The 13,835-nt window shown below is 40.0% G+C and overlaps 1 protein-coding gene across 1 annotated transcript in view; it reads left to right on the top strand.

Moving 5' to 3' along the window:
* Positions 1 to 6,157: 6,157 nt before the first annotated feature.
* Positions 6,158 to 13,835, top strand: part of LOC125481104 (serine/threonine-protein kinase NLK-like) — an 11,052-nt gene continuing 3,374 nt past the window's right edge. The window contains exons 1-3 of the mRNA XM_048592244.1: positions 6,158 to 6,365; positions 6,912 to 7,110; positions 9,144 to 9,237. Coding sequence (XP_048448201.1) covers positions 6,204 to 6,365; positions 6,912 to 7,110; positions 9,144 to 9,237 — 455 coding nt within the window. The 5' untranslated portion in view covers positions 6,158 to 6,203. The remainder of the gene's footprint in view (positions 6,366 to 6,911; positions 7,111 to 9,143; positions 9,238 to 13,835) is intronic.

The raw sequence follows: 13,835 nt of genomic DNA, 5'->3' as shown, positions 1-13,835 counted from the left end.
TTTCCACTTACTGTCTATCCCTTTTAAGAATTTTGTACGTTTCTATGAAATTGCCTCCCCCCCCCCCTTGTAAACTTCAGAGAATATACACCCAATCTCCTCGTAGGACATTCCCAACATCCCAGGAATCAGTCTGTTCATTCCATCCATGTGACATGAAATGTTTAAAAACCCATAGTTTTATGTTATTGAATACCAACTGGGTAGTGAAATATTAAACTGGGATGGGATTGTGTGTTAAATATTCAGCATGGGCTTTGGGTGGTTATTTTTGCTGCTGCAATTCCATGGTAAAGAAAATCCCAATTCTGCAGCAGGATTACCTCCCAATTGATGTTTAAATGCAATGCATAGTATACTAAAATCTTATTTTAGTGAATCCATTGTCAATTGTTGGAAAAACCCATCTGGTTCACTAATGTACTTTTAGGGAAGGAAACTGCCATCCTTACCTGGTCTGGCCTCCATATGACTCCAGACTCTCAGCAATGTGGTTGACTCTTAACTGCCCTCTGGGCAATTGGGAATGGGCAGTAAATGCTGCCTAGCCAGTGACGCCCTCATCCTGTGAAGGAATATAAAAAAAATTGCCTTGACTTCTGATGTTATGAATTGGTGTCATCTTAGCTACTGCATCTGTTAGATGCTACATACAGTTGATTTTATTTTACAGTTGAGGTGAAATTGTGTCCAAGTTCTTCATCTTTATCTTTCTCTTCATTCGATCTTTGTTGCAACATGAACAAGTGGAGAAAGGATCAAATTTTGTTATGCTCTGTCTAAATGCCTGCTCTGATTCAGTGCAAGCTTACACATAAGACCCACTTAGTTCAGGCACCAAAAGCTGCAAAGGTTTATGGAATTAAGAGAAACTATCATTTTGAAAGAAGGAAGAAATTGCAATTTCTTTATTGTAGTCTTTTTAAAAATAAGTCTATTTTCAACCTTTATTAATAATGTAATTGGTAATTCTTATTGAAATAACCCATATTCTAATCAAGTCTTCATGAGCTTTGAAAATATTATTTAAAAACAGCAACATTTTTTTAATGAGCTAGAGGATTAAGGGAAGAAGGAAATCAATCATATAAAGACTGGAGTGCAAATATTTTTGATGAAATAGGCATCACCAAAGCGAAATTCACTCTGTGACAGTTGGTGCTTTTGGAAGTTCACTGTTTTTCACTTGAAAGCTTAAGACATGAAAAACTGTAGGGATCCTGCTGCTGCCCTGAGGTGACCCTTTCAAAGAAAACCAGAAATTATGACAATGAAGTAAAAACATCTGATAGTTATCATTGCATTGCCAACTTACCAAGCATGAATATCTCAAATTATTGTAACTATTAAATGTTCATACAGAATTAACACCTCTGCCCTGTGGTTAGTGACTGTAGTTTTAGGTGAAATACAACAGTATTTTGCAAGATGGATGATTCGGCTGTTTATAGATTCCAAACTTTATTTAAATCCCATTAACTTCAGATATCTAATATCTAAGTAGAGACATAAGACAAACAAAATACGAATGTCTGAACAGTTATCCAAGAAACCGTTTACTTGATGGTTCAATTGTAAATGTACGATGAAATGTTACTGAGCTGTAAATCAGGAAAGGCCCAAAAGTTCATCCTTTTTCTTAAAGTTAGCTAATTATTTTGCAAAGTGATTGTCTCTTAACTGCCCTCTGAAATAGCTCAACAAACCATTCATTTCTATCATGCTAAAAAATCCAACCAAAAGAATGAAACTGGACAGGTCATCCAACATCTTAGGTACCAAAAAGTACAATGGCAACCACTGTTTGATTGACCCTGGCAAGTCCTCCTTAATGTCTGGGCTTTGTGACAAAATTGGGAGAGCTGCCCCCCATTCTCCTGGAATCATACTGTGCTGTTTCTATCCCTGATTGTGTTCTATCCCATCAATGGTACAGAATTGCCAGAGTTGACACAGTGGTGTACACTCTCGGAGTCCTCAATAATACTTCTGGAGCCCAGAAACACTCAAGGCATCAGCTCAAAACTGAGAAGAACACCTCCACCTTTATTACAACTTGCCTACCCAGAGACAGATACAGCCCCTAACAAGCTCTTCCAGTACAATTACAACACTGGCATCTACCCAAAAATGTGGAAATTGTCCAGGTATGTCCTGTACGTAAAAGCAGGACAAATCCAACCCAGCCAGTTACCACCCCATTAGTCTACACTCGATCATCAGCAAAGTGATGGAAGGTGTCATCAACGGTGCTATCAAGCAGCACCTGCTCACTGACAACCAGTTTGAATTCCACCAGAGCTGCTCAGCTCCTGATCTCATTACAGCCTGGGTTCAAACAAGGACAAAAGAGCTGAATTCTAGAGGTGATGTGAGAGTGACAGCCCTTGAGATCAAGGCCACATTCAACCAAGTATGGCGTCAAGGAGCCCTAGGAAAACAGGATTCAGTGGTGGTCGGGGGTAAACTCTCCACTGGTTGGAATCATTCCTGGCACATAGGAAGATGGTTGTAGTTGTGTGACAATTGCTTCAACCTCCAGAACAACTGTGCCAGAGTTCTCAGGTTAGTGTCCTAGACTCCATCATCATCTTCAGCTGCTTCATCAATGACTTTCCCTTCATCATAAGATATGAAGTGGGAATGTTCTTTGATGAGTGTGCAATGTTCAGCACCATGCACAACTCCTCAGCTACTGAAGCAGTCCAAGTTCAAATGCAATAAGATTTAGGCAATATCCAGGCTTGGGTTGACAAGTGGCAAGTGACATTCACACCACACAAATGCTAGGCAATGACCATCTGCAATGAAAGACCATCTAATCACCAACACCTTGACATTCAGTGGTGCTACCATCACTTAATTCCCCCACTATCAACATCCTGGGGGTTACCATTGACCATAAACTCAACTGGACTCCCCACAAACACAGTAATTACAAGAGTGGATCATAGGCTAGAAATACTGTGATGAATAACTCACCTCCTGACTTCCTAAGGCCTGTCCACCATCTACAAGGCACAAGTCAGGTGTGTGATAAAATACTCCCCAATTGCCTGAATGGTGCAGCCCCTAGAATGTTACCTGGGTCTTTGGGTTAATAATCTAGCATAAATACCAGTAGGCCATCGCCTCCCCTGTAAATATTTACCACTAACGGGATGTTGGCATAATGATCACATTTGTGACTCCTCAGATACTGGAGCAGTCTGGTTCCATATGCATCTAGACCTGTGTTATGTCTAGGCTTGGGACAATGTGTAGCATAAATGTTATTTCCCACATAAAGGCCATCTTGAGCATGTGAGAATCTAACCATCACTTATGTTCAATGCCATAACCACCACTGCTCTATAATCAATATCCTGGCAGATTACTATTAAGCAGAAACTGAACTGGAACAGCTGTCTAAATATTGTAGCTACAAGAAAAGTCAGGCACTTGGAATTCTGGAGCAAGTAACTCACTTCCTTTTCCCTAATGACTGTCCACTGTATAAAAGGCACAAGTCAGGACTCTAATGGATTATTCACCACTTGCCTGGCTGAGTGAACAGCAACACCGCTAAAGCTTTACACCATCCAGGGCAAAGGAGTTCACTTGATTGTGGTCATCCACCACCTTCAAAAATTTACTGTCTTGACTGTCGATGGAGAGTGGCAACTGTGTGTTACCATCTAAAAGATGCACTGCATTAACTTACCAAGGTTGCTTCAACAGCATCTGCCAAGCCACAACCTCTACCACCTAGAAGGACAAGGGCAGCAAATATATGGAAACACCACCACCACTTTCAAGTTCCCTTCTAAATATGCACTGTCTTGACTTGGCACTGTTTGCTCCATTCATTCACTGTTGGCTGAAAATCCAGCTACTCTCTTCATAACAATACTGAGAGTTTCCGTAAATCCAAGGAAGGCTGTTGTTTTAAAACGTCAGCTCATCACCTCTGCAAGGCAATTAGGAATGGGTAATAAAAGCTGATTTAACCAATGCCAACAATATCCAACAAGTGCAGGAGAAAAAAAATCTGCTAGTGGCCTCTGGCAATTATGGATACACTGAATTCTGGCCTGGCCATTGATGCACTCATCCCCTGAATGAATAACAAAAGTTGCTGTTATGATTTAAGAGCTGTTAGTGACCCCTGGCCTGAGTACGCACGACCTGCCAACACAAGATAGAGACCCTGGTCATTATGTCCTGATGTACCTCGCTCTATATGGCATGGTTTGGAGAATAATTTTGTGAAATTGTTTGTTTTTTTATCTGGCACCTCCTGGCATGAAGGATCAGTTGAGTTGGTACTCAGGATCTGCATTTTACAGGGAGCTCTACTCCTGTCTGGTTAAACATAACGTGTTGAAAGTACCGGTACAGGTGGATTGCCTTTATGTAAAAATGAAGGTGTTTTACTTCCTTAGTTGGAATTTTTCTGGAACTTTTCATACAAAACCACTTTGCTAAAGAAGCAAACATAGTGCCCTAATGAAAGAAATTGCATAAATGAGGCCGAGCATGGTTCATTTCTTTTTATTCCTCTCTTGTGCCTCACTTAGTTATTCCTTGTCAGAAGAATAGCAAAACACCTCTTCCCTGTCTACATCAGCTCTGAACCAGTGTGGAGTCTTGGAAAGGTTGACTTATCTTGTAATTAATAACCACTATATCTCCCTTTTTCATTGTTAAGCATCTAGTCTGTGCACTTCGCTCAATATGAGCTTCTCTGCAATCACTTCATAAGAAATTGTGTAGATCTAATGCTGACTGCAGGAACTGGATTGATACTTCCCAAATTAGACAAATGTGTATTTGTGTAATCACTTCTCTCGACAAAGATGTTTTAGCTAAAGTTTAAATTTGTACCAAATTGCCATTATTCTGTTCAACTGTGTTGTAAAGTATGTTTGTGAATATCATGAGATCAGTAATGGGATTTTTAAAGTGTGTGGCATTGGCTTGTAACAAGATTTCCCAAGCTTGCAAAATACAAAGTTTTACAAATGGGAAGCCATCAAATCTGCACAATAGGTGTCAGTAAACGTGCTGATTTCACACTCCAGAGTTTGCATTGGTGAGAGACTGCTTAATCTGGAGTATAAACTGGGTGTGAAGGCAAGCAGTGACTCCAAAGTAAATATTGCTAGAGCCCTAATTCTACTTCAGTAAAAGCAATATACTGCAGATGCTGGAAATCTGAAATAGTACTACAAAAACTATGGGTCTGCTAGCATCTTTGAAGCAAGAAACCAAGTTAACATTTCAAGTCCAACAAGACTTCTTCAAAACTGACAGGTAGAAGTGTTAAATTTTATACTGTTGAAAAATGAGGAGGGTAGATTGAAGAAATGTCAAAGATGTCAATGGAGAAAGAAACATAGGAACTGGAGTAGACCATTCAGCTCCTCGAGCCTGTTCTGCCATTCAGTGAGATCAAAGCTGATCTATGACCTAACTCCATATGAATACTTTTGAATACCGCTGGTATTCATTGATGTTTCCACATTCCCTTAGTAACGTTACTTAACAATTTATCTACCTCCGATTCAAAATTAGCAACTGTGATCCAGCATCCACTGCCATTTATGGAAGTGGGTTCCAAACATCTACCACCCTTTATGTGTAGATGTGCTTCCTAACATTTTTCCTGAACAGTCTGGCCGTAATTCTGAGACTATGCCCCTTAGTCCTAGAATCCCAAACCAGTGGAAATAGTTTGTCTACCTGTCTTTTCCTGTTAATATCTGGAAGATTTTGATCAGATCACTCCTTAACCTTCTAAATTCTAGAGTTAAAAGCCTAATTAATATAATTGCTCCTTTTAACTTAATCTCTGAAGTCCAGGTATCATCCTTTAAATCTACATGTACTGCTGTACTGCTTCCAAGGCCAATATATCTTTCCTAAGGTGTGGTGTCCAGATCTTCTCTCAATACTCCAAGTAAAGTCTAACCAGGGTTTTATTTAAAAAGACAAAGAAACAACCTATTGGTCCAGAATAAAGGATGTCAGTGTTTGAAAACAGTTTTTGAATGCAAGATACAGCCTGGCATTTGGTGCAAAACAAACTAGTGCATGCTCGCGTGATTTTAAATAGGACCTTTTTGATCAATGAAATAAGTAAAGCAGAATGTAAAACTAGAATATTTTGGTAACGTTGTCGTCCTGATTTTACCCCATTAAGTATGTAGTATTTACAAAAAATGTTTATAAGTGGCTTGTTTCATGTACAACTGGTACTCTTTGCTTCCACATTATTACACTCTATCTCCCTACAGCCATCACTTCCTGTCCTTTACACACTATCCAGCCAGGCTACCCATGAAGCTGTCCACCTCCTCTGCAGGATGTTAGTTTTTGATCCTGTAAGTATGCAAATTATTTGTTATACTGTAAAATCCTTCATCACGTGAAAACATAGCCAGCCTGTATTCTCTATTACATTACAATACTGATTTTATAATCTGCATCAGAAAAGAAATCTCAACTGATACTGATTTTTTTTGAATAATGGTACTCAGTTACTGAATCTTGAGATTACTGTCTTGAGTCTCCTATGGTCTGACAATTAACTGGATGCAATAATGTTGCGAAGTTCTGCAGTTAGGGGTCTTCTGATCATTTTTCATAGTTCTGCAGATGTCATTTCAGCAATTTCATTTTATAAATGAATCTATTAATAAATATTGCCCCATTTGAAACCGCGTAAGTGTCTTTCATAGAAAATAATAGATTAGACTGGGTCATTTAATAATGTTAGCTAAGCTTTGAATGAAAATTTCTTTTTCAGCTTCTTGTTTTGTTGGAACATCTTCTCTAGGAAGATGTGTAATGTTTCTCAGAATTCTCACGTCAAATTATAACAAGATTTCCAAGTTATTGGATAAAGTTTGTCTTCCCTTATACTGTAGTCAAAAAGAATCTCTGCAAAGGATGCCCTGGCTCATCCATACTTGGATGAAGGACGCCTCCGGTACCACACTTGTATGTGCAAATGCTGTTATACCACCTCTACAGGACGTGTTTACACCAATGATTTTGAGCCCATTACTAATCCAAAATTTGATGACAGCTTTGAAAAAAACCTGACATCTGTACGGCAGGTTAAAGGTCAGTGTAATTTTGAATATTATTTTGTAGTTAGAGCTTTCTGACCTGAAGCCTAAGAAACGGTATGCTAGCTATTTTTAACTAGGAACATGTTGTTATTGATCAGATAGAATATATTATTCTAGATACCCTTACTTTATGACTACTATTGGGCTACTTACATCACTATTAAATTGTCATACAAAGCAGGTCGCAAGTTAAGCGTCTATTCTACTAAATTTTGGTGATAGTTCAGTGGAACACTACAGTCAGTCAAGGTTTCCACCCCAAATTAGTTGACTGTTGACAGAAATGCAGGCTTGTGGTAACATATCAGGCTGGATCTTGACTGCAATGTGCTGAATAATTGCTCAACTTTGGGGCTACCCAGACTTAACTGAAAATAACTGCATGACCAAAGTATTAACTGGTGTAGGAGGGGGCTTTTCCTATCCTTATCTATGTAACTGTATTGTAGCATTCTCATGAGTTATCACCTTCAGCAGAGAACCATTTAATGACAAATATATAGCTGGGGACATTGCAGTGACAAAGTCTGGTGTAAGGAATTACTGCCTTGTCTGTTTTCCATTTCTGAGTAATATCACCTTCCAGTGACTTTAATTCATGAAATAGAAAATCATCTTGATTTAAGTACTGAATGTTCAGGAATTCACAAATTTGCTTGAAGATGTGTTGGTAGATATGCATTCCAATTGGTTTTAAAGAAATCGCTAATGTCATAGTTCTGAAAGCCCAACATTTCCATCCAATTCTGTTGCAAGTGCTTAAAGGCAACTTGTGTAAAGATATATATTCAGTTGTCCTTGCTCATAGCTTTCTGACTTGTGAAAGAAATTAAGGAATGCCTGGCCTCCTTTCAACTCTGCAGCATAATGACACAATTGATATTGAGACTCTCCTAGGTGACCATTGGGGAAAACAAAACTATTGTTTTTGATCACCAACTCCAATTCGGCCCACTTGTCACTAATGCTGTCGTCCTCCTTTCACCAGTTATTAGTCCCTGCACTTCCTTGGCATACAACTCAATTTAGACAGGCTTTCAAAGTACCCATGTTTTTCATCAGCAAAGCCACTTGCTTCCATCTCTGCACCAACAAAACTATTGCCTTGTTTTGTTTTGAGTACCAATTAAAATCTCTCTCCAGTGTCGTCCTAGTGATCCTCCCATTCTGCACCCTCCATAAACTCCAATGTTTCTAAATTTTCACAGCTAATACCCAGTTCTGCATTCAAGTCACTGTTCTCTATTATTCCTATTCTGGACAGTTCTCGGTTCACCTGTACATTAAATATAAAATTATCTGCCTCATCTTTAAGTCACTGCAGCATTGGTACACCCTGTGTCTGCACTTGTCCAACCTTTTTATTTGGCACATGGCAGTTCTGACGAAGGATCACTGGACTTGAAACGTTACCTCTATATTTCTGTCCACAAATGTTGTCAGACTTGCTGAGTTTCTGCAGCAATTTGTTTTCGCTTCAGATCTCCAGCATCCACAGTTCTTTGTTTTATTTAAGCTTTTTATGAACCCCTCAGAGCTCTCGCTCTGGCTTTTTGTGTATGCCTGCTACCTTCATCCCACCAGTGGTGAAGTCATTGACTGTCTGTGTCCAATTCTTTGGCTCCCTCAAAGCTCATACGCTTGTTTGCTGCTGTTTCCCCTTCTAAAGCCTTCTGAGAGGTCATCCATGTAACCAAGCTGTCAGTTTGCACCTCTTAATTTCTTCCTTCTTGACCTGTCCTGTGTTACTTTTATATGCTGGGAGCATGCCCCCAGCCAGTTTACAACATTAAAACATTTAATAAATACGAGTCTGTGTCATGAAATTGCAGGATTACCCTCTTATCATGTTTTGAAGTTCTAGTGTAGATTTGCACTTTTAGCCTTAACATTACAGAGTTCTAAATGTACAGGCAGTTAAATAGATTCAGTTATTCACATCTTCAACTGATTTCACTGCTACAACAGCTTATACAACTGCAAGTTATATTGTTATGACAGTATATTTCATTTTCTGTTCTACAGAACTCATCCATCAATTCATTCTGGAACAGCAGAAAGGAAACAGGGTTCCACTATGCATCAACCCACAGTCTGCTGCATTTAAAAGCTTTATCAGGTATGATCGTGCAGGCATTGTGTCAAAGTATTTCTGGTTTTGCTATTAATAACAGCCTATTGTATTAGTTTGGTACAGGATAATTATTTGCAGGCTGGTATTGAATCCTGTTCAGTTCTGAGAAATACCAATTTTGTTTACTTAAAGATTAAGCGAATTAATCGATAAACTAATGTTCTGTTATTTAAAAACAAAAGCTTGTGTACTGTGTCCTAAAACTGGTATACTTATAAAATTAAATAATTTGTGGATAACAGATTTCTGAAGAAGGGTCCCAACCTGAAATGTCAACTTTCCTGCTCTTCTGATGCTGCCTGGCCTGGTGTGTTCCTCCAGCTCCACAGTGTTATCTCTGAGTCCAGCATCTGCAGTTCTTGCTATTTCTAAATAATTTGTGGAGGATTTTTAAAAATTCCTTTAGAAAGGTTTTCTATAAATCGTGTTTCTAAAATCATTAATGGGATATTGTCCTATCGACTGGGCTAGAATTTATCACTCGTTGCTAGTTGCCTTTGCGAATGTGGTGGTGAGCTGCCTTTTTGAACTGCTGCCATTCATTTGCTGTAGATAGACCCACAATGCCATTGGGGAGGGAGATCCAGGATTTTAACGCGTTGCTCTTCATTCAGTGTCACTGTAATTCTAAGTCAGGACAGTGAATGGTCCAGAGGGGAGCTTGCAGATGGTGGTGTTCCCATGTATCAGTTGCCTTTTGTCCTTCTAGGTGGTAATGGTTGTGGATTTGAACAAAGTTGTCTAAGGAGTATTGCTGAATTTCTGCAGTGCATCTTGTAAATTATGCATGCAGCTGCTACTGAACGTCAGTTGTGGAGGGAGTGAATGCCAGGATGTTGTGCCAGCCAAGCAGGCTGCTTTCTTAAATGCTTTCGAGTTTCTTGGGTGTGGGTGCTGTGTTCATCTAGGCAAGTGGGTTCTATTCCATCACATTGCCAATTTGTGCCTTGTAGATGGTGGACAGGCTTTTGGGAATCAGGAGGTGAATTACTTGCTGCACGAGTCTTAGTCTCTAATTTGCTCTTGTAACCACAGTACTTAGCTAATCCAGTTCAGTTTCTGGTCAGAGTAAATCCCAGAATATTCATAGTGCAGGATTCAGTGATGGTAAGGCCATTGAATGTCAAGGGGTAGTGGTTAGATTCTCTCATGTCAGGACTCTTGTGGTGTAAATCTTACTTGCTGCTTGTCAGCCCAAGCCTGGATATTATCCAGGTCTTGCTACGTTTAGACATAGACTACTTCAGTATCTGAGAAAGTGCAAACAGTGCTAAATATTGTGCTGTCATCAGCTAATATATCCACTTCTGACTTTATGGCAGAGGGAAGGTCATTGATGAAACAGCTGAAGATGATTGGGCCTTGAACACTACCTTGAGGAATTCCTGCAGAGATATCCTGGAGCTGAGATGACAGACTTCTAACAGTCACAACCAGCTTCCTTTGTGCCCTGTATGACTCCAACCAGTAGACCAATTTCCCCCAATTCTTGTTGACACCAGTTTTGCTTAATCTGCTCAATGCTACACTTCACGTATGGTCTTGACATTAAGGGCAGTCACATCATCTCTGCAATTAGCTCTTTTGTCTGCCTATGTTTGAACTAAAGCTGTAATAAGGCCGGGAACTGAGAGGCCCAGGCAAACCCCCAAACTCAGCTTCTATGTGATTACTGAAGTATTGAAGCAAGTGCTGCTTGATAGCATTGTTGATGACACTTACTTCACTTTACTGATGATTTGAGAGTAGATTAATTGGGTGGTAATTGGCCTGGTTGGATTTGTCCTGCTCTTTTTCTCTGGCATGTCCAGTACACAGTTCCACTGTTGGATAGATATCAGTGTTGTAGCTGTACTGGAACAGCTTGGCTAGGGGTGCAATAAGTTCTAGAGCTCAAGCCTGGAATATTTCAGGGTACCTAACCTTTACAGCATCCAGCGCTTTTGTCTGTTTCTTCATATCATGTGGACCGAATGGAATTTGCTGAAGCCTGGCAACTGTGATGCTGGAACCCTGAAGGAGGTTAAGATGAATCATCTACTCAGCACTGGCTGAAGGTGGATGTAAATGCTTCAGCCTTATCTTAAGGACAGTCATATTTGTGGAGCCCCTTCCCCTTGTGATTTGTTTAATTGTCCATCACCATTCATAGTTAGATGGTGGCAGCATTGCAGACCTTAGTTCTCATCCGTCGGTAGTGGAATCGATTAGCTGTACACTGAGTGTTTATCACTAGCTGCTAACGCTGTTTGGCACGCAGCTGGTCCTGTTTAGTAGCTCTGCTAGGTTTGACACCTTGTTTTTAGGTATGCCTGGTGCTACTCCTGACATGCTCTCCTGCCCTCTGCATTAAACCAGGGTTGAACATTTGGCTTAATGGTAATGGTAGACTTGGGGGATATGCTGAGCCATGAGGTACAGATTGTGTTGGAGAATAATTCTGCTGCCACTGATGGCCCACTGCACTTCATGAATGCCCAGTGTTGAATTGCTAGATCTGTTCGAAATCTATCCAATTTAGGACAGTGAGAGCCACACAACATGATGGCAGGTATTTTCAAAGTCTTGCTAACTATAGACAGACTTAAGACAAAGTTGCCAGCAAAATTGGATTCATCTTGTATTGTAAATCTAATATCTAAAGACTTCTGCTGGAAAACCATTTTTTAATTTGTTTCTGTTTTTGAATTATCAAAGCAGTTTGGAAAATAATTTTGTATAGAAGTTGTGAATATCAGCAGTCTTTTTTTTTGCCAGCTCTATTTTTGTTGGGGTGTTTGCAAGGGCAGGTGCAATGAAAGCAAAATAGAAAATGTGTTGAAACATATGCAATAATAACTTTTAAGCCATAAATATTCAAAATGTGAGTTCAGTTCAGTTGATTTGTAGAATTTCACTCCTGGAAGGAGAAAATTGTATTTTTAACTTCCTCCTTCCTGCTTAGATTCCAAATATTGTCTGATGTCTTTGGCAGTGACTATTATTTGTATCTGGGTGTGAATGTTGACAAAACTTTTGATTGTGGAAGGCATCCTACTTGAACTCTGACATCTATCTCACTCTCACCCTGTCCTCACTAATGCACATTTCCAGTAGGATCTGTGAATGGTGACCCAGAGTAGAAACCCTTTCCAACCCTCAAAACTAAGGCTAATTATTTACTTGCCACATACCCATTGCTGAGTTCCGTGCAAAGAGATGCTTCAACACGCATCTAACTCTGCTGTTTAATGTTGAGCATCAAGTAGTTGCACAGCAATTTCCAACCTTGCATGATAGGAAATTGTTAGTAATAGAGTAATACAGCATGGAAACAGGCCCTTTGGCCCAAATGGGTCCATGGTGCCCACTCAGCTAGTTCCACTTGCCTGCATTTTGTCTGTATCCCTCTAAACCCTTCCCATCCATGTACCCATCCAAATATTTTTTAAATGTTGCTATTGTGCCTGCTTCAACCACTTTCTCTGGCAGTCCATTCTATATACGTACCATTCTCTGCATGAAGAAGTTGCTGCTCAGGTCCTTAAGTCTTTCCCGTCTCACCTTAAACCTATGCCCTCTAGTTTTCAATTCCCCATCGCTAAGAAAAAGACTATATGCATTCATCCTATCTATGCCCCTTATGATTTTATACACCTAAATGAGGTCACCCATCATTCTCCTACGTTCCAAGGAATAAAGTCCTCTCCTGGCCAATCTCTCCCTATAACTCGGGCCTACTAGTCCTGGCAACATCCTCGTAAATCTTTTTTGCACACTTTCCAGTGTAGCTATGTCTCTCCTTTAACAGAGTGACCAAAACTATACACATACTCTAAGTGCAGCTTCACCAACGACTTCTACAACTGTAACATAACGTTCCAACACTTATACTCAATGCCTTGGCCAATGAAGGCCAGCATGCTAAATGCCTTCTTCACCCTGTGTACCTGTGATGCCGCTTTCAACGAACTATGCATTTTACTCCTATGTTCCTTTGTTCCACGACACTCCTCAGGACCTTACCATTTACTGTGTAAGTCCTACCTTGGTTTGACTTTCCAAAGTACAACACCTCACACTTATCTGTATTGAATTGCATTTGCCAGTCCTCAGCCCACTTACCTATTTGATCAAGATCCCTCTAAGTTTTGATAACCTTCCTCACTCAGCAATACCTCCTAATTTTGTATCAGCCGCGAACTTACTAATAATGCCATGTACATTCACATCCAGATCATTTACATAAATAACAAAGGTCCCAGAACTGAGCCCTGTGGCACACCATCAGTCACAGACCTCCAGTCAAAGAAACAACCTTCAACTATCACCCTCTGCTTTCTTACCATCAAGCCAATTTTGAATCCAGTTAGTTGGCTTCCCCTGGATCCCATGCAACCTAACCTTCATGACTAGCCTGCCGTGCAGGACATCATCAAAGGCCTAACTAAAGTCCATATAGACAATATCCACTGCCCTACCCTCATCTATCCTGTTGATTACTTCTTCAACAAACTCTAAAAGATTTGTCAGACATGACTTCCTGCAAATCCATGCTGACTATCCCCTAATCAGATCTTGACTATCCCCTAATCAGATCTTGA

Source organism: Rhincodon typus, unplaced genomic scaffold (genome assembly GCF_021869965.1).
Source record: "Rhincodon typus isolate 14 unplaced genomic scaffold, sRhiTyp1.1 hic_rhity00000878, whole genome shotgun sequence".
Taxonomy (NCBI): domain Eukaryota; kingdom Metazoa; phylum Chordata; class Chondrichthyes; order Orectolobiformes; family Rhincodontidae; genus Rhincodon; species Rhincodon typus.
This window is presented reverse-complemented; position numbering and strand designations above follow the sequence as displayed.